Source organism: Aythya marila (assembly GCF_965140915.1).
Source record: "Aythya marila genome assembly, chromosome: 5".
Classification (NCBI taxonomy): domain Eukaryota; kingdom Metazoa; phylum Chordata; class Aves; order Anseriformes; family Anatidae; genus Aythya; species Aythya marila.
Window position 1 is genome coordinate 5923819 of NC_139046.1, and position 26812 is coordinate 5950630.

The following is a 26812-nucleotide window of genomic DNA, read 5'->3' on the forward strand; positions in this document are numbered from 1 at the left end:
GCTGGTGGATACGCTTGTATTGACCACTGTTTCACTCTGGAAACTCACTTTGTATTTTTATTTTATTTTTTTGGAAAACCTCTATAAAGTTGAAGGATTTTACTTTGCTTTCAGCATCTCAAGTTAGACAGAAGTTTAAATGTCAAGTATTATTACAACATTATTTCACTTCAGATATTAAGAGATATCTACAAAACCTTGCACGAAATTAACAAAAATGTTTATTTCAAACATTTTATAACAGATAACCAACTTAAGAACACTGTAACTCAAATTCAGCTTTGTCTGGTACAATAAAGTTACTTTTACTAACACTTTCTTTTATTTTGTATCAGAGACTGAAAGTACTCATCTAGAAGTACTCTTTAGATGCTCTCTCACAGATATTGAATTAACTCAACATGCTATTTTAAAATGGTATTTCTGCTGCTTGTAAGTGCCAATTTAGGGACAGTGTATCATAACATTTTATGAAAACAACATGTTTAGAAAATAAATAAGAAAAATGAAAGCTGCATCTCAAAGCATGTGCTTGCTGGAGATACACATGCTCTTGCAGCAATTGCAATAATGTATTCTTACATGAAATGAAAGGAGAAGATGAAATGCTTTGTACTTTAACTTAAGAAACTGAAAACATTTGTCAAGGCTAAGTAGGAAAAGAATTTAAAAGGAAGGCAAAGGTATTCAAAAGAATGTAGATGGCTTTGTATTTTGTAAGGAAGAATGAAAACCTTTCACAGAAGGAGACTGTGATGATCTCTGATCCTGTCCAAATGCAAATGGAAAACTAAAGTCATCTTTTCCATCTCCAAATGCATGAGAAGTCGAGTCCGAGGGGAAGGGAAAGGCAAATGCATCCTCACTTTCTGATTTCCCAAATAAGCTTCCTATATAGAGTGAATATTATATTTTTAGATTGTCTTACTGAAAGAATACTGCATTCAGCATAATATGCTTCCTTTAATCATATTTTACTCCCAATGCCCACTGCATATCAGACTACAGTTGTGTGTTTATTTCTGCACTAGATACGGTACTTAACGGAGGGCATTATCAGAAATTATGTAGAATGAAGCACTTGAATGATTTAGAATAACAAAACACTTTTTCAGTATATACTGGGTGAAATATTTTGAATACTAAGCAACAGTCTTTGTAAACTGACACATGTTTGTGAATTCTTTCTCCTCTGAAAAACCACTGAAATATTTGGAGAAACAAAGCTATAAAGAGGAACCCCCCAAGTTTCACATTCAGTAACACAAAATTCATACCCTTTTCTCTGCAATACCTATGTATGCATATAAACTTTTGTTCATCCACTTCAAAAAAAAGTGGCTTTGCACCTGCAGGACCTCTAAAAAGAGTAGATTACAGTTCCCTTCAGAAAAACGCTTGATCAAAAGTGAATTTTGATCCTACTGTTATCACTGAAAAATTGTCCTTTCTCCTCACTAAAGCCAGGATTTCACACAGAATGTATAAATGTGTGTGGCTCACTTTGTATGGGTAGAAGATATGGTTTATGAAGTCTCATTCTCGTCTCTCACTTGTGATATTTTTACATTGTGTACCTCCAATGATTTAAAGTGATGATCAAGGTTTCTTTTATCAAATGAAAACTTTGCTTTTGTTACAGATGCGGGGGGGGGGTGGAAACAATAGATGTATTTTTCTAACACTGAGATAGTAGCCTGAAGTTAAAAAAAGTGTTTTTTACCAGGACTATAGCTTTTTACATTTAAAGAACAGAGCTCCTTTCAGGAATGAAAAGGCTTACAAAACTTTGACACTTAAATCTTTCTTTCCCCTTGCAGCCCCTCTCAGAGTTTGCTTCAAATACACCTAATACAATCCCTATTTCTGTTTCTTCTTTCTCACATTCCTTTTTTCCATGAAACTTCACACATTTGAGGTCCATAAGACAAGTATGAAGAGAAAGATTCAAGCTAGTCAAAAAAACAAACACAACAAACCACTAAACCACAATATCACAAATCAAAAACACAAGTACTTTCAGACTTACCAAAATCTTTCTGTGGGGACATGGGATTCAAGTGTCCCACATGATAATTATCCTCTGTCTGAAACAAAGCAGACATTTCATTTAACAAATTTAAAAGACAGAATGTAAGTTCTAACGCTGATATGTAATAAGCGAGAAAGACACATTCATAGAATCATAGCATGGCTTGGGTTGGAAGAGACCTTAAAGATATCTAGTTACAACCCCACTGCCATGGGCAGTGATGCCACCCACTAGATCAGGTTGCCCACCAGTGAATATTAGCATTTGAATTTAAATTTATATATCAATTCCCGAGTTTGCAAGGTAAATTCTTTGATACATTTCATGCTTTCCTTACTTGAGGTATATATGCAGAATCCTTAGGCAAGATTTATAACGGATACTTAAGTCCATATTAAGACCTTCAAAATTCCCATCTAACTTGTTAATTGTGAAGAGTGAAGTGACTGCTAGAGGCTGGTAAATTCCTGAGCTGTTACAATATAACATGGGTTCTGAGAGTATTAGGTGACTTACCTACTCACTTACCTCACCTTACCTAGACCTACCTCATTCCTAAACAGTTCACAAACTATCCACCGGTCTATTTTCTCCTACACAGGGCTGATGATAGGAGATATCACCATCATGTATTTTGAGAAATGCAAAATAAATATTGTCCCTCTTTCCTCCTTTAGATTTCACCTAGTAACCAGAAGACTGAGCACACCCACTGAAATACGAGATACCTGGGTTCAAGTCCCTTATTTCTATAATGAGGTTTGCATCTGCATTACCAGTGAGTGGTAGCTAACCACTGTGTTACACACTGACACACATCTATCCTGAATATCCAGTTGCCTATCACTTAGCCTAGAGAGAATAAAAATTACTCTGGAACACTACAGCTAGGCAATCTGCAAAGGATAAGGAGCACTAGCTGGATTCCAGTCCCTGTTCCAATTAGTTGGCTACCTCCTCCATTTAAATATAGATGCTAAAATATATTTGCTTTTCAGTTCTCCTAATAAATAAACCTTTATTCTTTTCCTAAGTGTTCTGCATTTTGTGAAAAATGGAGGATGAAAAAAAGCAACAATTTAAGTGCCCGATTCCCCACTGCAGCAAGACAAAGTCATGCAGGATTGGCATGTGAGTTGTGAATTCTGCCAGGGTATCTAAAATTTTGCGTTGCAATGCTAAACCAGTAACCTTTTTGTGAATTTAGTCACTTGTGCACCTGTGTGCACTTGTGTACCCATACGGGTAAGATCCAGTCCTTGATCAGAAGTCATCACAGGAGAATCAGCAGGTAAGGATATAAGCTTTTCCTAAAGATATCAAATGTAAAATTAAGCATGCTAATAAAAAAAGGCTTAAAAGATGATCGTTCAAGAAATCCTCATTAGCAGTCAATACTATTTTTTAGCATTGTTTGCTTTGTGGAAATTCAATATTCTTATGTACTCATTTTTACCTCATCAGATGAATGTTCTGCCCCAAACACAGAAGAATCAAACAAATTAAAGCCAGGTGACTTCTGGGAGAAGTTCATGAGAGAAAAGAAAGCCGGAGATTTTGATGTTCCTTCTTCACAACCTAAATTGTGAATGCTGTAAAGACAGAAGGGAAAAACCTACATTAATAATTTTTTAAAAGTAGCACAGAAGGCTTTTTTGTTGCTGTTGTTCTATTTGTCCTTATTATGTTTTGTGACTTTCCCAAATTACTGTATCTTCCATCAGTAATTACTTCTTGCAACACAGAATGGGTAATACAGCCCTTCAAATCAGACTGAAGTGTTCCTACCAATTTTACTCTCGTGTTTCAAAAAAAATGCTTAAAGATAGTAATTGATTAACAAATATTACTGCAGGAAAAGACAACAATTTTAGCAAATGAGCTACAAAAAACCTGCCTCACATATTTGTAAGCAAAGTCCCCCTCGGTCTTGAAAAAGCTACATTTCAAGTAGAAATGATAGTGTAAGAACAGAACCTAACTCAGAAAAAAAATAGTATTTTCAGAAGAGCTTTCTATGGAAATCTTTCTGTAGTATCTTTCAAAAAATAGCAGAAATATAAAATAAACATCATTACAAATTAACTTATGAAATCCAAATATAAAAGCTGAAATCATACAAGTCAAATGGAGGTGTTTTAGAGAACTGGGTTTTCTTCCCCTTTGAGTCAGGTGTTCCAACAAACTCAGGTGTTTCAGGTGTTCTTAGAAAATGTTCTGCACTTTCTTCTGCTGTGTCTGGATTATTTTCATTTGACTTAAAATAGGTATGTATTTTCTGTTTAAAAGAAACATATAATAACATTTATGGCATATGTAATTCCCCCAAATATTGTTTTAAACATAGTCATCATATGCTTCAGGCTTAGTTAGATTTTTTTATTTTCATAAAAAATTAAGGGAATTCAATAAATTCTCACAGTTACATATTCTCCACAGTTACAACTGTAACCTTAGTTTAACTAATTAAGATGGAGTACTTCTGATTGCAATTATGTATGCAAATTTTCATTCCAAAATTAAGAAGCTTGTAAGCTGACTGAAAAAAAAATGATTTGGAATAAAAGAACTCTCTCTTTCTAAAGTGTCTCTTAGTTAATGCTTTGAGTCACATTGGAATCCTCATGATATTCTAGTGAAGTAAAGGAACATCAACCATCAGAATATATTTCATCTGACTATTTCCTCTTTCTCAGAAAATGTTAATGGAGAATATACACTTGAATTCTGTAGAACAATTTCCACCAGGCTCAATATTGTTTTAAAGATATTTTTCTCCACCAGCTGCCAGCAGCCATGAACCTGTAACCAACTAGAAGAAGATGAGTATCTCAAACTTGATCTCAGTATCACCTATACATGCAAGCTGTACAAATAAGTAGCTTGAATATTACGGCTGTACAAATAAGTAGCTTGAATATTACGGCATGGTGAGTTTAAACTCCCATTCAAGTACAGATTGTAGAAGTAGTGCAAATGGAGCCTTTTGGATTCTGTAGCCAGCACAGAGCCTATTTTCTAGAGTTTTGTGGAAGAAGTGAGTTTCCCACGCATCTTAGCTCACACAGATGAAAGTTACATGTACCAGTTCTATCTAAAAAATGCTGTGCATATGGGCATAGATGGCCCATAGTCAAGGTAGCATAAAAAAACATTAACATTGACAAGGCCAAAAGCAATGATCATTGTATTAGTAATCAGAAGACACAGATTGGCTTCTCACCTCTTGAGTGCCTTAAAGTGAGTCACTTTGCCAATTCCTGAGAAATCTAATTACCTCTTACCAATTGATTCAAATACTTCAGAATAGTTTGACTGCAGTAAATAAAATAACTATGTCTGACATAAGAAACGCTTTCCTTACTTGAGGTATATACGAAGAATCCTTAGGCTCATCTTCTGCTTCTTTATCATCACATTTGGCCTCTTGGTCTTCTATACAAAGAATACAGTACTGCTTGTATTGTAACAACATTTTAAATGGATAAGTAAAAGTTATGTTGTGGGAAAGAATCCTTGAAAAAGATCTACTAACTTGGCATTGCTATTGATAAGGAAGTGTTCCGACCGTAGTCTTCATAATAACCCACTTTGTGGCCATTTTCATAATAGTTACCTCTCGTTCTGCCACTTACTCACTAGCATTAAAGCAATGTTAAAGCTTCTTCATATTGTTTGGTGTGTTCTTCAAATCTAGCTATTGCTCCCTGAGTGCTACTTTTGTCTAATCCAGCTGTTGCGCTCTGAGAGTGCTAATACCAGTCAATAGAAACCACGTAGAAACAGCATAAAAAGCACATCCATATGAGACTGATGGAACATATCTTCAAGACCTGGGCAAAATCTAGGGTAGGAAATGAGAAGAATGCTACCCAACCTTCTGCTGAAAGCTTTAGACCATGCAAGATCTAAGCTAAGATCCTGTGTTTCAGGACATATAATTAGGATCCTATTTATAAAAAAATAGACTATAGTTTTTGAAATGCATCTAAACTGACAGTACAATTAGGACAAAAAAAAACAAAAACAAAAACAAACAAACAAACAAAACATTTAAGCTACAGCTCAGTGCCCTGGGACTTCAAAACTGTAGATGCATTTGCAGCTACTCTGTTTTGCTTCTGAAAGCATTTTGTGCATACTTCTTAATTTTCATTTTTTAAATCTTAATCTGATGCTTCAAGTTTCCTGAATTCCTTAGTTTGCTATAGCCCTTTTCTTTGCATTTTATCATGCCTTTTGGGTAGATTTTCACACAGGTTTCCAAACAGAAACTAAGAGCATAGATTTACAAGAAATGCTGGGAGGTGCCCTTCATTAGCAGTGGTTAATGTAGAATGCATACCACATTACTGCACAGTTCAGTCTCCATTTAAATTAGGACTCAGCCTGCCTACTGTATTCTCAATTTTAAACTAAATAATCAAGACGTAAAAGGAAAACAAATGGTGGTCCATTCACACCAGGGTGAAATTTTGGGTCCTAGAATTTTTCCTTTTATCATTTTGTGGTCTAGTTTACAGTAAGAGCACACCTGATCAGAAAATGTCTGTGGTACTTTACCTATTGCTGTATTTTCACTCTCGAACTGTTGATTAGTAGTCACTTGCTTTGGAGGAACTACCTGTCTAAAAGACAAAAGTTACACTGCTGTTTGTTTCAATGTGAATTATTTCCATAAACTTTAATCTCAAGAATGAAAGCTACTTCATTAGAGAAAAGTTACCTGAATTGCATTTGGTTTTGCAAGCTTGCTGTTGATGGACCTTGGGCAATTTGTAGATTATTAGTCCATGCAGTGTCCATAACCATCTATAACATTGCAAAAAAATCAATTGAGGCAGCATATAAAATTGTCACTTCAACAATATCATTCTGATTTCTCTTTAGGCTGTTTAAATCCATTCTGTTAATCTTTGCTAAACAATTATGCAACATATACACTTTTTTGCCTGTCTGTTTTACCTAAGATTAACATTTTTCTTCTTACAGCACGATACCCAAAAGCACTTCCATTTTTCTGATAAAGTTGCATTCACAGCATTGATAACTAGAGGTGAAAAATTAACTTCTCAGTCATAATAACATTACATAATTTACAAACTTTATACGTGTTCTCTATTACTGCAGCCAGTTTGGTCCTGATTGGCAATACAGCACGGGCTGAAGGGCCTGTCTCCATGTCCTAAGGTCAAAGAGGGCGCACAAAGAGGACACAAAGAGTGTCTGCTATGTGAACGGAATAACTCTAAGTAACATGAAAACACTCCCACCTCACAGAATTTCATCAGATCAGAAGCTCTGTCTCTGACATGCAACATGTATTTGTGCCTTAAGGGAAGAGTGGCACTAGGAATCTATGCCTCAGCGTCAGCTAACACATCAGTTCACAGCGAGTTGATAGTTCTGGTTTGTTTTTAATTTGCAAAATGCTATCCAACTGAATTCAGCTTGGGGTAAGGGACAAAAGGGATGGGTATGCAGAATCTGTCTGCCACTCACCTTCTGTAGTTTACCACACTCCTTTTCTGAAGCATAAAAACCTCCTTTCCTTCATTCTTTTTATTTTTCCCTCAGACTCCATCTTCTTGTTGTTGCCATCAACCTTTCTTAAAATTCCCTTAACTTTGATTTACTGCTTCCCACTATTTTCTAATGCAATTCTAGGTCCCAGATTCCCATCCTCATCTTTGGATTCATGTTGTCTTGTTTCATCTTATAAAGGTCCTCCCTCCCCACATTGTGCATCACTTCTTTTGTATATTTATTTTCATTCCTATTATTATTATTATTATTTTCTCTTCTTTTTCTGTCCTATTAAACTGCCCTTATCTCAACCCATGAGTTTTACCTTTTTTCCTATTCTCTCCCCCATCTCTTTGCAGGGAAATGAGCGAACAGCTCTGTGGTGCTCAGCTGTCTGTTGGGTTAAACCACAGCATCTACAAAGATTACTCTAAAATTTAAAAACATTTTGCAAAAGTATACATATTTTCAGTTGAATTAGAACTAGTACCACAGATTTTTATTACGGTTACCAAGTCTTCAGCATCCTGGTTCCAGTGTTAATTTAGCTTAAGTTTTATATAAGATTAGCACTGGATATATTTGAAGTATTTTCAATTTAAACAACCACACAAAACATTATATAATCCCATGTTTTTACCAGTGGGAGAACTGCATACCTGTGACGGATTTTCTGCATGGCTGGAGGAACTGCTAGTAGCAAGTGAATGTTCCATATGTTTCTCTTTTTCTTCCCTCCCTAAATTAACAAAACTTACTTAATACTGTCAATAGGAGTAAGCATCCAAAGCACTGCACTGTTAAAGTGCACTTATCAACAAAGCTTAGAAATTTTCCTGCTAATGAATAGCTAAAACAAAGGTATCAGAAAATATGAAAGTTATCAAACAAATTACAGCAAATACTATTTACAGGTTGGTTTTTTTGTTTGTTTGTTTGTTTTTTTACAAACACTGCAAAAAGTATGCTTCATTTTTCTCTGGCACTATGTATTAAATATACCCACCATGTCACTTTACTTATTGCATGGATGAGAGAAGAATCAGAAGGTTTTCAGAACATGAAGACAGGTATGTACTCAACTTTCATTGAAAGCTTGGCTTCAACTATCACAGTAAAAACAGCTGAGTACATTTGTTACCATGGTTTTCATTTATTTACATAAAAATAACCTAAAATGTTCACAAAAAGATCATTGGAAACACACTGCACCTTTGTCCGTTCGCTTCATAGAGAATCTAATAGTCTGTACAGACTGGACTGATTTCCGGGGAATGCACGGGAGATGTAATGGTTTATACAGTTGATGTTTCTCATTTAACAAAGAAGGATGCTCACTCTCTTCAAATATCCTAAAAATAAAAATTAAGGCAATGATTGAAAAAGAAAGGAAATCATAAAATACAACTGCTTCAAATAAGTGGAGATTTCAAAGGAGATGCATGATTCCAGAGAGGTTCTACATCTTACAGCTCCAGCAATCAGTAAGATTTAATTTTCCCTTAAAGAATACCAGACAGAGAATACCACTGAAAGCAGGGACATGAAATAGCAATAAGATGATCATAAGAACATTGCTGACTTTAATTTTGTCAGTCTCAAAGAAAAGTATTAATAGTTTTGGTTTTACACTTTTGTAAAAGAGCTTTAATCATAACTGTAGCTCTGCAATCACACTTCCACATTTAAAAACACTTTTTCACTCCTTGAGATTGTCCAAAATACTTATACTGTAGGCAGACAAAAGACAAAACAACAGCAAACATTTTCACTTGTAGGGTAATTATCTGTGTATGGTAAATAGCCTTTTACGGAGTAGAAAGACAAAAGTTAGCAGAACAATTTGGCACAGGAACATTTACCACTTTTATTTTAATAATTTTTTATTTTATTTTCTCTTTGGCATTCCTGCTTGATGCCTCTGTGTTTCTAGCTGCAACATCTGCTTTTGGCTGACTAAGCAAAACTACTTGGAATAACTGAAGATTCAAGATTGCAAGAAAGCCAGTCTTCCTGGTTTTCTTGAAATTTTTCATAAATTAAAATAAGATAAAAAATACAATGAACTTTATAAGGTAGCATGGAGTAAAGTTAGCAATACTGCTGGTTAAAACATACCAGTGCTAGAAGCACTGGTTAAGATATCAGACCTAACAACACAATAAACTCAGGTGCATGCTCAACTGTGATCACATAAAATCAGGAATGCACCTCAGTCAAATAACAATGATGAAAAAGAAAAATCTTTACCAATGAAGTTGTATACACACTAAGTGCTGAGCTGGACAACAACCTAACAAACTACAGAAATCACCCAATATATCAAACAAACCAGAAAAGGAAACAAACAAACAAACAAACAAAAAACTAAAATGTCTATTTCTTTTATTTACAGCAATTATAGATGTTACTTGTGTCAAGAACGAGTACTATGGGAAGTAAGATGTTTACATGACCAATTATCTTTAAGATCAGATGTGGAAATCTTTAAACCAAGGAGTGATAAAACTAGAGCTAAGCAGAGAGCCCTGGCTAAAACTGCTCACTTTGTTCAGTGTGGCTCATTTGGCCACTTTATCACAATCATCATTCAAAAATGAATTGAACAAGGCTGCTGCTGATGGTTATGATTTAGATTGCCATTAACCTTTTTTTTTTTTTTTTTACACAGGTTAAGATGCCAATTGTGTTTTTACAAGTTCCTGGAATCAGTTTCTGTGTGTTTTTGTAAAACCTAGCAGACAACTCTCTATATTTCTAGAAAATTGCCATACATTAAATAAAGCTTTATTTTACAATATATATCTATTCAGAAGAATGTATCAAATGTATCAAAACTCTCTTTCCATCCTTCTTTTGTAGCAGAAGATGAAGATACCTCCTGCTTCTTCACAAAGATCTCTTTGCCTAGGAGCCACAGTGTAGTGACTGCAGAACAACTCACAATAGACTCCTCTCCTGCCTTTAGTACCCATATTCTGCTGTTATATTTTTGTACATTGTCTTGAGTCTGCGAAGGTTTTAATTCATATGACTCATTATCTTAACACATTTTCTGTTTGATTTCTTTTTACAGTGATTATAATCACAGATTAATAAAATTCTGATTTTTAACATCAGTGGTTACTTCTATGCTTCTGTGATCGTCTTAACATTAGTTAATTCTGTGCTTCCTTTTTCTTTTAATATACTAATGCCAAATAGGGATATTTTAAAACAATTTTTACAGTTTTCCACAACCCTTTATGCTGAGGATATCTTTGACAAGAACAAGCTTTCAAAAACAAAACCATTAATTAGTAATCAGGTTGTGGTCTGATACTATATGCTATATCTCACATACACAGAGGTTAAAGAGAAATGTGAGTTGTAATAGCACAAAATGTTTACAGAAACTTATAATCATGACATAAGCCATGGAATTATTTCTTTGATAGGAGCACCAAAAAGATCTACTTGTATGCAACCAAGACAAAACTTCCGGTGAAAGGAAAAGCACCTGAAAGGTCCATGACAGAGATAAACATACCACTGGAAGGTCTAGGAATGCACCCTATGAATTTCTTTCCATTGAGTGTTTAATTGAATACTTTTTACGTCTCCACACCCAGAATATAAATCTACTTCTCCTGCCATTTTGTTTCTGCAGACTGAACATACTTGGGTTCCTCTGAAAATTCCAAGAAAGTGTTTCCAATCTTTTTCACCTAGTCTTACAACAAAGTGGATTTCTTGCTTCCCTTTGTTTCTAAGATCTTGACAATCATAAAAAGCTTAGAAGGCAGAACAGGTATAAGGCTTTAAACCATGAAAAAAATAATTCATTTGATTAATTCAGGGATATAAAAGCAGATATTAAAAACCTAAAATGTCCCTATGAAAGGAGCTTAGAGAGTTAAGATGGCACATTTCTGTACACATGGTCCACTAAATTCCAATTCCAAACTCTAAAAAACTTCTTTTTCAAGAAGACCATGGTGTAAAATCACTTGGAAGACTTTTGGACTTATTTTAAGTTTAAAACAGCTTTTGGTTTAACAGGAACAGTTTTAAGGGCAATTTTTTAATACTTACAAGAACTCCAGATGAGTGCAAGATGGTCCTGATGGTGATTTCAGTCCTTGTGGTTGAGCTCAAATTAAAGTGAGTCCAAGTTGTAAATGATAACTAATTTACTAAATGATTAATCCTGTCTATGAAACTTTCACTCATTCTTCTTTTTAAGAACCAAATTAGGAGTTAAATTTCTTAAGTAATTCAGAGCTGAAGACGAATGACATTTGTAACCATGACTCCTTTTCACCAATTATGTGTTTAGTAGAGTTAATGCACTTTATTTCTGACTACAGTCACTGTAAATGTATCCAAAACCTTTAAAACTATCCACACATATGTCTGGATTAAAGCAAGGGAAAATAAATAATTTTTAAACATACCTTTCCTTAAAACTCTTTGGCTTCTCTAGACTTTTCAGATTTTTTCCTTCAACCATTTCTGCATCATTTTGATCTTCTGTAGTCTCTTCAAATCTCTTAAAAGATAAAGAACAGATAAACATAAAAATTTGGGGGAAAAAATGTGCTGCAATTAAAATATGTGCAGTATAATGAAAAGTTTTCTTAAGAAGGAAAGAAAAGGAATTTATGCAATTCTTACTGTAAAGCATATTTAGTTAAATACATTCAAATTAACAAAACCTTCTTAAAAATAGTAGGACCTGTGAAGGCAGTATACTCAAGCCCTGTGGCTTCCAAAGGAATAGTCCTGTTATATTTTGTTGAGTATGCTCTGGCACTGTTGAGCTAACATGAAAGTCATTGCACACAGGTCCTTGAGAGAATTATGGTGTAAACTGAGGTCAACAGAAAGCAAGCCTTAAGAGCCTTTATATTCATGGACATCTCTTCTCCAAGAAAACATATGTGATGCTATAGAAAAATAATTGCCAATTCTGATATCATCCTGTTGGCCCATGTGCTTGAAAACGTACTTTTTTTGTTTCAGCAAATGACAGTATAAACACCTACATATATAAAGCATACTTATATAAAAGAAAATTAAAATGCCATTACCTTTTTAAAATAATTAATTTTCATTTCTAATTCCTCTGCTTCTCTTTCTAGTTCAACTGATTCTTGTGTAGCAACTTCAGCAAGCTTTAACATTTCCTGTGTTTTTTGCCTCAAAGAAGCACTTTCATGTTAAGGGACAAACATGGCAACATTATTTTTTTCAAGCACTGAATACTAACAGATCCCTCACAATTCTATGCTTTAACTGAAAATTACACAGCTACAGAAAGCTCTGACAAATCCACATTTCATAGACAAGTCTCGAAATCTAACTTCAATTAGTCTTCTCCTACTTAATGAAGCATTTTGACTGATATGTCATTAAATGAAATTTTACTTTCTTCCCTCAAAAAGCTCCCATAAAACTTAACTGAAGAATATTAATTGAGCTTCAGTTTCCTCATGGGGAAATGCCTACTAGGGCCACTCTAAATATAAATAAACAATTATTATATTTTTTTAATAAAAACATGTAAAAGGTGAATAGAAACTTTCCTCCCCATAAACTCTATAAACACTGTGCATTAAGGATACATATGCAAAGCCCAGTCATTAAAGGATTTGAAAGGAACAGGCTCTGCAGAAACAAAATTTTGTTTCAAATCATTAACAAGTCTAATTTTCTTTACAAATACAAGCTAAATTAACGTTTCAGGAACACTTATCATTGCTAAGTGTACGTAACAGAAACAGCAGTAATACTGAAGGTAATGCCATTTAAAACAGAACAAAAAACATACATGAAAAATAAATGTACATTTTTGAAAGTCTAGTTCTAAAGTAATTTGGGAATGTTTTTACCCCAAGAAGCCTAATGGCAAATCAGCATGTGTATTTTAAAATCTTGTTCCAAATCTCAATTTGCTACATTTTTTTTCCCTTAAAAATGGTGTAACAAAAAGAAGAATTTTAATCAGCTTAAGAGAAATTGTGACGAATCAGTTAGTGGATTTCTATACAGCATTTCTAATGTGCAGTACACTAGCAACAGGCTGTACAGTTTAAGCATTGATAATAATAGTACCCAGAATGTCCGAGCAAGCGTCTTCTTTCAATTTATATTGTTCAGACTGCTTCAGAATTCTGTTTTGGATTTCTTCAATCTCTTTCTTTTTTTTGGAACACTCCTGTGCAAGAGCAGTTTCTGCATACTTTTCACGGTGTTGCTCCAAAATCTCTTTATACTGGATTATGTAATCTTGATACATTTTCCTATAAAATAAATCACAACTTTTTCCACTTATTAAGCTATTGTTTATCAGGAAAAAATGCCTAGTTTATGGAATCAGCTCAATTAGACGCTGTTGTTCTGCAACAAGTCATATTAACTTTTAGCATATCACTATTTGACTCTCATTGTTCTCTTCCAGCTATTTTCATGGATCATTATACTGGACATAACAAAGAATACATTCATGATATAACAAACAGTCATTATTTTGACAGGAATGTAGACCATACCATGTCCAAAGGTAGCTCAGCAGATGACAAATGTTTCTTCCTTCTGTAATTATCATGATACTCATAGCAAGCCAAATTCTGTGCTTGTGTTCACTGGCACAACTCCAGTGTTTTCAGTGGAGCTGTATCAAACTTACACTAAAAGAGGATTTGGCCTAGCGTCCAGTCTTTACAGCAGCCTGATGCATCACTCAAGAGCTGCCTCCAAGGAAATGCTGAGCAATATGAGTCTGATTCATGGAAGCCTTAAGCATACACATTAGCGTGTGTTAGTCCTAAAACAATAGCATTATCTATGCTTAAGGTTAAGCAAACATTTAAATGTTCAATTGGCAAAGAGCCAGAATACTCTTTTTTTTTTTAGGACTGCCCTCAAAATTTAACCTACACTAATACAATTTCACTGACATCGTGTGAGTACATAGCTACAAATTACTGAAGTAAGTAGCATCAATTAAGAGGCCCCGTTAAGTAAATGTTCGTGACATCTTACAAGTTTAAATAGGCTTCGAAAAAAAATTGCTATAAAAACAAATAGCATAACAAGCAATTGGATGTAATTCATCACATAAGGCTGAAAATTGATCAATATTATGCTTGGAAAAAAAGAAAAAAAGAAAGAAAAACACTTTTGCACACAGCAGCCATCATCTTGTGTTAAATCAATGACAGTGACTACATTGGAAAAGACTTTACTTGGTCTGTTTTCTCATTCAGACAAGGAATTTACAAAGATAGATTGCTAATGACAGATCAATATTCAACTATCTCATTGGGAAACATCTTTTGTTACACCAATAATGATGCTAAGCATAACTTTTGTTACAGGTCATTTCCAGTGCAGAAGTAGTATCTTTAGCTGAGTAATTAACAACACTGAGTAATTAACAAAAGAGCTAGTTCTAGTTCTTAATGTCACACACATTTAATGTAAGTATAAACCTACTGGAAGTCTGTATTTCCCACATGACAAGTCTTAATTGCTTACAGTCTTTTAATAGTATGAATAACAACCATAGCCCAGTATATTTCTCTCCGCATTTGAAAGCAAAAGCTTAATAACTCTTTAAAATTAAATTAAGTCATTCATTTAAAATGTTTGTATTCTATTCAACCTCATCCTTGACCAAAAAAAAGGATGAATTTGGACATATGTAAAATACATAATAACAGTTGACAGAAATAATTTATGCTGATGGTACACATTTATAAAGACCTACCACAGCTCCAGACATATAGCACATATCATTAATACAGCCTGGTCAATTAACTGAGAAATAAATATTACACAGAGTTGAGATTTGTGTATACTGTATCAGATTTTCAAGGTACGAAAGATGGAAGATATTTAGCTCTGTTGAATGTAGTAGATGCTACAAACACTAGCTAAGCAACAATGAAATTTGCAGATATACAATTAAGAATGCATTACAAATAAATGCGAAAAAAAATATATCAAAGTCATATAATTTGTTGCAACTGGTACATTTCAAACTTCTGAAAATAAACCTCAAACTTTGAATGCCTTTCCCAAAAATGTATTTTCCACAGATAAATATTTATAGCCATATATAGAATAGTGTAATAGTCTTGAGAAATTATCACAGTTTTTAGTATTTTTCCTAAGTAATTCACATCCTCCAGTTCATGTAGCTAAACATAGGCTATCTAGAATTCAGCACTGTTCACACTAAAGTCATTATAAAAAGTTTTAATTTAATGTCAAAAGGAAAAAAAGACAACATCCACAAAGCTCCTGAACACTACCTTGATAGTTATTTATTCCTCTTTCCTTTTTTTTATTGTTCTTTCCATCCTGAAAATATCACTTATAAAACATGATACATGAGTGATACTTTCAAGATGAACTTCCAGTACTACGCATTCTTATATGTTCTTGAAACTAATAATAGAAAGAAAACAGAATGTTTTTAAAACCTCCACAGTAAGTGCTTAATTAAATGTAAATTGATCTGCCCATCTTTTAAAAACATCTTTCAATTTAAAGCAGCATGCCTTGAATATTCACTTATGCCAGATAAGATGGGCATTTAGCACATGAAGTTTTAAATATACTTATTTGTCTTCCTAATTTATATATTTAAAATTTGTTGACTGCACATCTTGCTAATTTGAGTATATAATTAAATGCTTCAGTACACAGGAACTGTATTTGAAAGAAATATCTGAAGACCAATTGTGAAAAATATATAAATTAAATTCATTTAATCATTTATAGTCATGGTGTCTTATAATTAAGCTCAGGAAAATAAATCAAAAAAAAAAAATGGGAGGTTGGAATTGAAACTAGTTATCTAAAGAAGCAATTCAAAAGTAATGATTCTTCGGCTTGTTAGATCTAACTAGAAAAGGCCAAAATGGCTTCATCATATAATCATAGAAAGGCACTTTGGCCTTATTTTTCACCAAATATGGAGCCCTAAAAAAGAAGACATCTATTTCTGCTGTCTAAAACTACTGGAAAGAAGAACACATATAAAAGAACAAAACCAACTTAACTGTAGCTATCTACAGTTACATCTCTAAATTGGTATTTAGGTATGTAGATGGATCTGTCATGATTTTTTCAGCATAAGGCTGACCAATCTCTTCCCCTTCCCAAGCAGATCAGTAAAGGTGAGCAGCCTCTCTAAAATGAAGATCACTTTTATATGAGTGTTAAACAATACTTCACAGGGTTAACTTTGCACACCCCATTTTGAAAATTTCAGTGAAGATTTTCAGGAACTGTTCTTTATCCTGTTCAACGTAGGCAGCTACATTCCATAACAAGCCATTTCTTTAAAATGTAGAAATTAATTAGTGAAGATGAAACTTAAAAGAAATGCCACTTACTAAACAAAATTGAACATGTAATTAATACTGACAAAAACCTTACCCACAACTGGTCTTAAGATGATTATGGAGCAGGCTTTCCTTAGGCACTTACCTTATTTTTCATGATTATTCATTGAATGTGTATGCTTTGTAGTTATTTTCGAGAATATATAGAAGTATATGATTTTTTTTTTTTTTTGCGTATTCTAATAATCACATTCAATTCATATTCACAAATAAGAAAGGCTCAAAATTATCTGAATGCATCTGTTGTCTTATTTAGTGCATATATGAAAGTAAAGGCTTAGGGTCATTTACATGATGCTTCTGAAAAAAACAGAACCTCACTATTTTCCAAAAAGTCTTCCCAAACCTGAATATCTGAAATACACTATGTGAAGATGTGTCACAATAATGGTTAAAAAAATCTTTAGATAAAACATGTTCCGGCAAATGTGGTCAAATATTTCATATTTCTGCCAAAGCTGAAATATTAATTACCTTTATTTCACAGGCTTTTCTTGAAATTGTAGGCAATTCAACAATGTTATGAAAATTTATGATAGACAGTTAGGAAGCAATTGAATTTGGAAAAAGCATATTTTATCCTTTTTCATTAGTAACTAAAAAGTAGCTGATGAACTCATAATAATATAAACCAAATATACTTTTATTACACTGAAAAGTTTACCAAAACTTTCTGATGCAGACTGCTTTCTTTGCTGATCAGCTTAGAGAAGTTAATAGACACTACTGCTAGAAACCTCATCCCATATGATCACAGATACCTCTCATTTTCTGTAGCTTCTTGCAAAACTTCGAGTTCATTTTTCAAATATTCTTCATGCTTGCTAAGAATTGCATAGGTGGGCTTCCAGCTGTTGAGAAAGTAGAAAAAAGTGTATAAATGGTCTCTCCTAATAAAAAGGCATTTAAAAATGAAAACATCAAGTTACTTTGGGTAGCTAACTAGAACAATTAATGTTTTGAAAGTCAAACATAAATGGTTTTAATGTAGAAAGCTTTTACATGCATACATTTATTTTCTCAAGATTTTAAGTTGCAAATTCAAGAGTATATATAGGATTAGCAATGATTATAAAGCACTTTTTAAGGGATAGAGTGAGCTTCACAAGCTTTCAGGACCTATGGTGCTAAGCATTTAGGCATCAAAACACAAATTTTAGGTACTCAGAACAGTGCCACCAGTAAATCCTTTAAATGTGTATGTTCTTGGAAATGCACGCTGCTTTTTCTCAGCAATATCACCAGCACCTACCTCATCCTTAAATGCAAGCAGCAGCCACCAACTCAGAGCTTCTTCCATTTGCTAAGCAAGTCCTGCTCAGAAAACAGCCAGAAAGAGATGTTGCCTTTCAGTACGATAACCCAGAGACTGCAAGTGCTGACCTGGAAATCTGGAGTCACAGATTCCTACAGAGCAAACTAATAGGTCCACTTTGCCTCCTCTCATGTGGTTCTCCAACAGCCTTGAAACACAAATAATCCATTTTGTGTGGGTTTTGTGTGTTTGGTTGGTTGTTTATAATTTTCAGGAGCCTCATATAATTTAAGAACTATGATGCAGCTCACCAAAGTGATGTTCCCACAGCAGGATGCTGTAGATTAGACTGAAATCACAGCAACTTCAGGAAGTTCAGGACTTCAGGACATGATGGACTTAAGATTCCTGACGCTATGCCAACAGTACTTTCTCAATATCCAGGTATTAAAGATGCCTCTTCAGTGAATGTGGGCACTCTAGGAAACAGGCAGGTAAACTCTGATTCAAATGAAATTAAGATGTGATCTTTAGGAGAGGCATATAGTGGGTCTTTAAAAGGAAAACATCCTGCCTGAAAAAAAAAGATAAATACGGCGCATGAACCATTAGGGCCTGGATGTCTCCTACCTTCCCAGCTGAGATACCAGCTATCAGAAAAGATGTTTTCACAAAGAATTGTAACGGCAGATTGCCAGGGTGGGGCTCAATTATAGATGGTGAGAAACTAACTTAGAAATCTTCAATGCATGGAGCCTTCAAACAGGGAGTAATCTTTTATTAAGACTGAACACACACCTAAGTGTTGTGATGTGAGGGAAGAAACAGAAAAATTAAACTTAAGCCTACAGAGCTAAATAGATTATTTTGCTACTGACATTCTTCTCATTCAGAGAGAATAATCTCTGTAGCGACAGGTTGTAAACAGCCAAATTCTGAGATGCTGGGAGCTGAGATTCAGATGATGGCTGAATCATCTGGGCTACACTGGTACAGAGATCCCATTTACAATGAAAAAGAAGCACATTCCCTCCAAGTGAACCTTCTACAGAAAAAGGCAGCACAATCACTCTATCCGGTCAGGGCTTATAACTATCTATAAATTCAGCATTTGTCTAGAACACAAGCTACTCTAGGGCAACACAAACACTTACAATGAAATTTGCATGGAACTATCTGTCCTAGGAGATGTGCACGTAAGAAACAGCTTAAGGAAGACTTACACAGATCCTATTAAAGATGAAGATTTAAGACAGAAGAAGAAAACTATAAGCACCTGAAGCACAGCTAGCTAGCGACCAAATAAAACTGGAACAGGAAAGATACAGGTCAAAAAAAAAGTTACATTTAAAGGGATGGAAATCAATGATGAGGAGAAGAGAAATGGCAATACAGAACAAGGTTACAACTGAACAAAGCAAGCAATTCTCTACTGGAAAGTGAGAGCAACTGAGGATATATGGTACTGTTTACACCGTATATTCACAAGTACAGCACAGAAACAGCATTTTGGGATGTGAGTATACCCTGTGGTTCAAAAGTGGAGAGCTTGTAGCATGCAATCATACAAAGTAGGACTGTGCATTTGCACAAGCACTCCAAAGCTGGAATAGAACAAAGGCCTTACAATTAAATTGCTGAAGTCCAATAACCCTGAACAAAAGATAATGTACTTCAGGTGCTGAAAAAAAACAACATATAATCAACTTTTATAACAGCCTTAAAATTTGTCAACAAAAAAAAAGCTGAATGAGAAAGTGCAGCATACATCCAGGAAAGTTAGCATTATTTGGCACAAATTGTTTGAAGCTACAGTGATTAAAAAGTAGTTACAAAATGCTACTTCACCACACCTACCACGAATTCAGCAAAAAGCTACACTTTAAAGAGGTCAGACTTTCAAAAACAGAAACCAACAGGACATGCATAAAAGTGCACTGGCACACAAACACTTTTCTTCTTCCAGAAAACTTTGTATCTTTCTTTGGAGGAAAACAAATGAGCAATGAAAAAATGATCAATGAAAAAGTCATGGAGCTTTTGTTAACCAAAGTGCAAACCACGTTGTGTGTTACATTTTGTATTCACACCTATTCAGCACATACACAAAAACCATGAAGTATGAAAACCCAACAGAACAATGGAAAAAGGATAGAAGTAGTCTGATCTATTAATTTGTTAAATGCATCACTGTTTCATGGAGGTTCTTGGTGGCTATCACATTTATTTGTCTTTCCTTTCATTGGCTAGGGTATAAAAGATCTTTATTCACACTAAACTGAAAGCACTAAAAATTTCCTGTGATTTAGCAAGTGGGACAAGACAGAAGTTTCTTTTCAAACTAGCAACATTCTGAGTTTATCTGCCTTTATTTCCATGAATTCTCACCATTCTTGAACCCAAATACAAACACTAGAAGAGAAATTTCAAAAACATATAAGGAAAATAAACAGTAAAATTGGAAAACATCCCATCAACTGTATTTCACCACATATTCTTGTTTTGGGATCAATATTTCGAGTCTGAATCACTCAATCAACTAAATATTTTTAAAATGCCATCGTTTTTCTAAGAATATGTATTCCGTTTTTGTCCCTGTGTGCCTTCAGTTCTTTGTTAAACAAACTAATATGGATCTTTGTAGAAAACACAGTAGTGTCCCTATATGTCTCATGTATTGTATTTTCTGTAAACTTGTTGCATGTAAGAATCCAGTATTTTGTTCAAAGTCTTTGAATGTGCTTCAGTATGTTTATGATGCATAGTAATCCAGACAAAAATTAGTTTCTTTGAGAGCTCTATTGAGTACTTCTGGCAACTAAATGTAATAATACTTGTCTTTGAATCAATCAACTGTGAGGACGATTGTGACTCGAAAACAATATCTGAATTTACAAAATCGATATTAGATCATGTTCAGTGTATATGGAGCATCAACTAGATAAATACCAGAAGTTTAAGATGATTCTAGTACATAAGGTCTTTATTTGTCTGATCTCGTAGCCAGGGCTTGATTATTGCAATTTTCAGTACGTTGTTAAACAACATTTTCAATAATATAAGACATGAAGTATCATCCTTCTGCAAGCATAGTCTTTGTATGAATAAAGTACCCATGAATGAGCCATTTCTCATTTTCAGTCTCTTTACAGTAATGCCATTGATTATTCTTTTTAGGACCTCACTCAAAGTCCTTTGAATTCAATGATTAAAAATTAGGTCAGATCCTTAATTCTACCCTTAATTTTTTGTTTCCATATTTGCATCACATAACAGTTACAATTTCAAAAAAAGAGGGAAGTAGTGTGAATGATTTCAGCAATTTACAAAAGTATTACAAGTATCTACATTGTGCTGTAAGCAAGAATTTAGTATAAAAGAACACTGAGATTTTCTTGTCAAGCTCAAATTTTTTTCCTAACTTTTCATGATAAAGCTATGAATCATTACAGAAAGGCAATCAATTCAAACAGCTACCAACTATACCCACTTCAGACACTATTGATTCCATTCTTTCTTCTGTTTTCAGATAGTTTGAAGTAAACCTAGAGAGGACCCTGCTCTATCTTCACTTCTTTCTTATTCTTAGAAACACACATATTCTCCATTCATATCCTGCAAATTTTTTTCAAATCTGCTATAAACATTTATTTTCAAGCACTTATCTCTAGATACAGTTTTGCAAGAAAACAAAAAGGATATGCTAACAAATCACCACTTCAGCTGCCAAGAGCTAGACAGACTTTAGAAAGATGAATACTGGGATGAAAAGACAGGATTACATCATCTGTGCCAAATTTTCTGTATTGTCAGATGTCTACATTTGTCAGAACTCCAATGTATAAAAAATTAGAAAAATCATGGTTCTGATGTTCATGTTCAACCTTACTACCTGAGTTTATTAGCATGCTGCAAAGATGGTACCAGTGACATTTGAACATTTTTATTCTAATAAAGCACTAAAACAGGCAAACTTAAACGTAGCCTGTTTTTCTCTGATTTATTTGTTCAGGGGATGGATAATACTGCAATTCTTGTGCCTGATTCACAGCCTAATAAATAATTGGAAAATACTAAAGTTTTCTTTTATATCACTCCTGTCTGAGCACACATATTCTTATACTACTTGCTCTGTGACTTTCTTAATGCCACCTATGACTACAAGTTCAGCTTATAGTGTACTTACGCGTTACAGCTGTCCTTACTATTCTCATTTTGCTTGCGTAAATCAGCAATTGCCTCGTTGCTGGTATTTATATTTTCCTTCAACCTAGCAATTTCATTCCTTTTTTCTGTGATTTTTACAGAATACACTGAAATATAAAAAAAAAAACATTAATATGGGTTCTTTGTGGTTTTTTTTTGTTTTGTTTTGATTGTTTGTTTGTTTGTTTTTGTTTTGTTTTGTTTTTTTCTTTCAATACATCCATGAAATAAAAAATCTACATTCAGGAGGAATCAAAATTTCTTCCAAAATACTTGGACTCAATAGTGCAGATGAGCGGACAGCCTGCAATTAAACAAAGCACCAACAAAGTGAGTGAAAAGGCTTGAGCTGTGTGGTACCTTAATTTTCATTTAATATTATGAGATTGGCTTTGGAAGGAAACACTGATGCCGTTTTTGCATCCCCATCTGCATAGAACTGAAGTAATTAATAGTGGTAGAAAGTAAAGCGCTCTTATTAATAGTTAAAGCTGACCCTTGTTTTCTCTGGAGGCCACAGAAGTACATGTGTCTGCAGACACTAGAGGTAGTATACAGGAAAACTGGAGTGTAAGCCACTTTGCCTTTGCTAATGCTGGCATCTGGGGAGACTGATCAGAGTACAAAAGTTGCTTGAGATAAAGGTCTCTTTTAGACATGTTTTCTTTTACAGAAGTCCAGAAATACAAATGTTTAGAATGGGAAAGCTGACTTCAAGAAGGGAAAAATAAAAACATCACTAAGAGCGTACTAAAAGCATATACACAAATGACTGCCGAGATCAGAAACAGATAAATCCAAATAAAAAAGGAATTTGCTCAGATTGGAAACCTGTAATATAAGATAAATTGATGTATTGAGTAGCAGATAAAAGTTAATGAGGAGCATGCAATGCAATGAGCACAACTAGGTGTACGTTTTTACTCTGTGCTGTTTATTTATTCTTTCCTACAGGGTTTCAGAACTGCTTGTGCCAACTCTCCCTTGCCATCATGGCTGCCCTGATGCACTGTAAGACAAAGGCAGTGTCCCTAAGCAGAAGTCACTCAATCACAGCCATCCTGCCCTCCTCATCAATTACTGTTCTAGAGCTTCAAGTCATCCTGAAGTTTGGGCCTGGTTTTGCAGTACTTGCTACATAGTCACTGCGCCACCTGGGTTGAAACCAGTAAAGAACACCCATCAGAGATGAACATCAGTCAGTGAAGAGGAAAAGAATCCCAACATATTTTAATATCTTAATAACTTGGATTGCCTTAACTTAGCATGAAGCAAAACTATTGGACAAGCAACATACGCTTAATTTCTGCAGAAAAAAAGGTGTATTTGAAAATAGCCTGCAGATGACATTTTGAGATTTACCAAGATATAACACAACTATATTTTAAAAAGTCTATTATATAATCAAAGCTACACACTTAACATTTCATTTAGAATTTTCTATAAATAGGCATTTCTGAAATAAGTGAATGAGATCCATCCCACCCAAGTTTACAATACAGACATCTACTTCACAACTAGACACACGTGGCACCAGCCACACTCACTATGGAATGACAGAGATTTTTTTAAACCATACTTTATCTAACCTACTTTAAACTCTTACTTTAGGATGAGACAAATCACACCCTAGAAGTGAATCTTTCTCTCCACTGATTATAGAGGGACTCCAGCCAAAAAGTCTGATGAATCCTACACCAAAAGTCAGAGGCTGAATGACACAACTGTTCTTCTGCCAAGTAATACTTACACAGAGACTAAATTAAATCAGTGGAGCTATTTCTGGGTAAGTTTTTGAACAATTTAACCCAAACATTTAGAAGTTCATGTGTTACTTGTGAGTTCATGCCTGTATAGATATTTCTGAACAGAACAAAGCAGCTATAGTATGTTACTACATGGGCTTTGGATTTTCCCTAGAACCATCCTAATTTACAAAATCTTACATAAACTTTAAGACAAGAAACAGCTCTAAGATTAAATCACATGACCAAAGAGTTAATACAGAATTCTAGATGTAACAGATGTAATGTTATAGATGTTTTAAAGTTTAAAATACTTCAGTTTAATATTGATAAACCTCTAAATATATAAGTACTTGCTTTGACATATCAATCAAGATTATTAGAAATACAGGAACACCAATCAGACCCAAATGCTCTCTTATTCTTCTTCTTTAAGGGTATGAACTTCAGTTTCTACTTATGGGGTACCAGTGATGAGCACTGATGTCCTCAGGTCATCTAAAGAATAGTTCCTCTACAGCCATTCCCGTAACTGAGTGATGCACATAGCAATGTGGTAAAATAAATCTGTCAAGATCTAAGATCTAATATGCTGTTTTTTAGTCCTAGGTAAAAAGAATTGCATGTGGAGCAAGACTTTCCCATTGGGATTACTGTTTTGGAGTCCGAATAAAATTTCCAGCTGCTTGACTGCAGAAAAGAAGAACCAGGCTTGAGTAGGTCACAGCAACTGAGAGAACTTTCATTATTATAGGAAGACAGAAAGGGAGAAGAAGCAGTGAGGCAGAGGTCCAAATCTGGGAAGCACAAAAACCATGAAGAAAGAAAGGCGGGCAAGTGGCAGATGTACAGAGCAAGCACAGCTGAATCAAAGAACTGCCAGTTACTGTGAGGAGCCACAGAGTAAGAGCAGGAAATGGCGCAGCATGAAACTGGCTGTCCATGAGACAGCTGAACAGCATTAGCTAAGAGTCGAAAGCAAAAGCAGAGTCTGCTAGGGAGAATCACCAAGTATTGATGGCAAAAGATGAGGTAGGGTGAGAGCAGGACACTGGACAGCTTTCATTATTAAGCTTGCTTCCGCCCCTGCAACTCAGAACATGTACCAGGACTAATGAAACAAAAGCAGTGTACTCAGTGATACAAATAAAATGGTTATTAAAATGATAACTTATCACTACTCACAATTTATCTGTTGATTAACATGTTCCTTTGCATAAGAAGTTTGCTTTAGCTGGAAAACTGAAAAGAAAAATAAATGCTTGTTCACATTTACCTACAATAAACTGTGAAATAAATGTTGTGCAATATTACCTGCACACACCAATAAACAAAGATTTTAACAAGATATCTAAAATTACCCCTTCAGACAAGCAGTTTTGCCATTAAGTAATTGATAGCGCCCTGCTTCATAACCTCACAGTGAACAAAACATTATGTAGGCAATCACCCAAACCTTAATACTACAGATTTGCTTGTTTGAATTTAATGTAACTGTAAAAAGCTGAAAACGTCGCTATATGAACGGCAGTAGTAATTTTCGGTTAAAAAATACATAATATAATGACCTACCAAACTCGAGCAGAAGTTTATCCAAGTTGTTTAAGAGCCTGTCACTCATCACGTAAACTACAAAAGAGAAATGCAATTCACAGACTTACACAAGCAATCCAAAGCTTTATTGATACAATAAACAAGTCAAAATTGTAAGACAATACCACACGTTTTAAGATAAAAGGAGTAAAACAGTTTTAACTGTGTATGAATTAATTATCTAATCTATTTTAGTGGAACCAAATTTCTCACTGATTGTGGTAATGGGTTTACTGAAAGTCTAAGCCACAGTTCAGAAAAAGGAAGTGTATAATTTGGGTAAAGGTTCCTGGAGCAGCTCTAACCTTGAGAGGCTTAATGTTCTTAGGAGGCGTGGAGAATGCAAGAAAAGATGCTTGTGTACAAAATGTGTAGCCTCTACTCCAGCTGGTTTACTAAGCCTATCGACCGCAATGCTGGTAATGGAAAAGCTTCTTATCCATTCTGTACGCTCCTCCTGGAGTAACTGTGAAGAACGTTTAAATCAGAAGATGTGTATATAAGTGTGATTAAAGTCACAATTCACATGCAATGGAAAGTGGATTATTACAAATTCATTCTTCTGTTTGTGTAGTGCTGCTATGTGCAGAAGTTTAGTTTTTTTTTGTTTTTTTTTTTTTTTTAAATGTAGTCACATCATCTTGCAAAAAGGATGCAATCACCATCAGAACATACTGAACCCAGGTAGTTAGCTCTGACACACTTAACATTATGCCAAGTTATTTGAAACATGACTGTCCCACAATGGCTTCTTTTATATCACTGGGGGGAATACTTCCTTGGGTTGTGTGTAAAAAGTAAAACCACAATCAATTGGTGATGAGGATGATATTCTAATCCAGGATAAAGAGGAATAGAAAACAACTGCAGAATTTAACTAAAGTGGCATTAAGACTACATACTATAGCACTGAGACTGTGAAATCATGGGAGGAGGGAAAGGGGGGAAGCATTTAAAGTGCTGGATGTTTGACAGAAATGAATTTGGCTAATAGTTAAGTGAGGATCAGAACACCTAATCCAAGAGACTGGATTAGAACAGGCAGTAATAAAAACTC

General features: G+C 34.5%; 1 protein-coding gene across 1 annotated transcript; it reads right to left on the reverse strand.

The window, feature by feature from the left end:
• Positions 1-687: 687 nt before the first annotated feature.
• On the reverse strand, positions 688-25783 carry LOC309878779 (protein SIX6OS1; the record flags this gene model as incomplete). Its single annotated transcript, XM_082761715.1, has 17 exons — positions 688-890; positions 2030-2087; positions 3489-3624; positions 4153-4310; positions 5397-5467; positions 6596-6660; positions 6759-6844; positions 8218-8297; positions 8771-8910; positions 11995-12089; positions 12631-12751; positions 13165-13207; positions 13655-13842; positions 17718-17807; positions 22398-22524; positions 25348-25404; positions 25735-25783. 17 exons carry the CDS (start codon positions 25781-25783, stop codon positions 688-690), a joined length of 1767 nt encoding a protein of 588 aa, XP_082617841.1.
• Positions 25784-26812: the final 1029 nt, after the last annotated feature.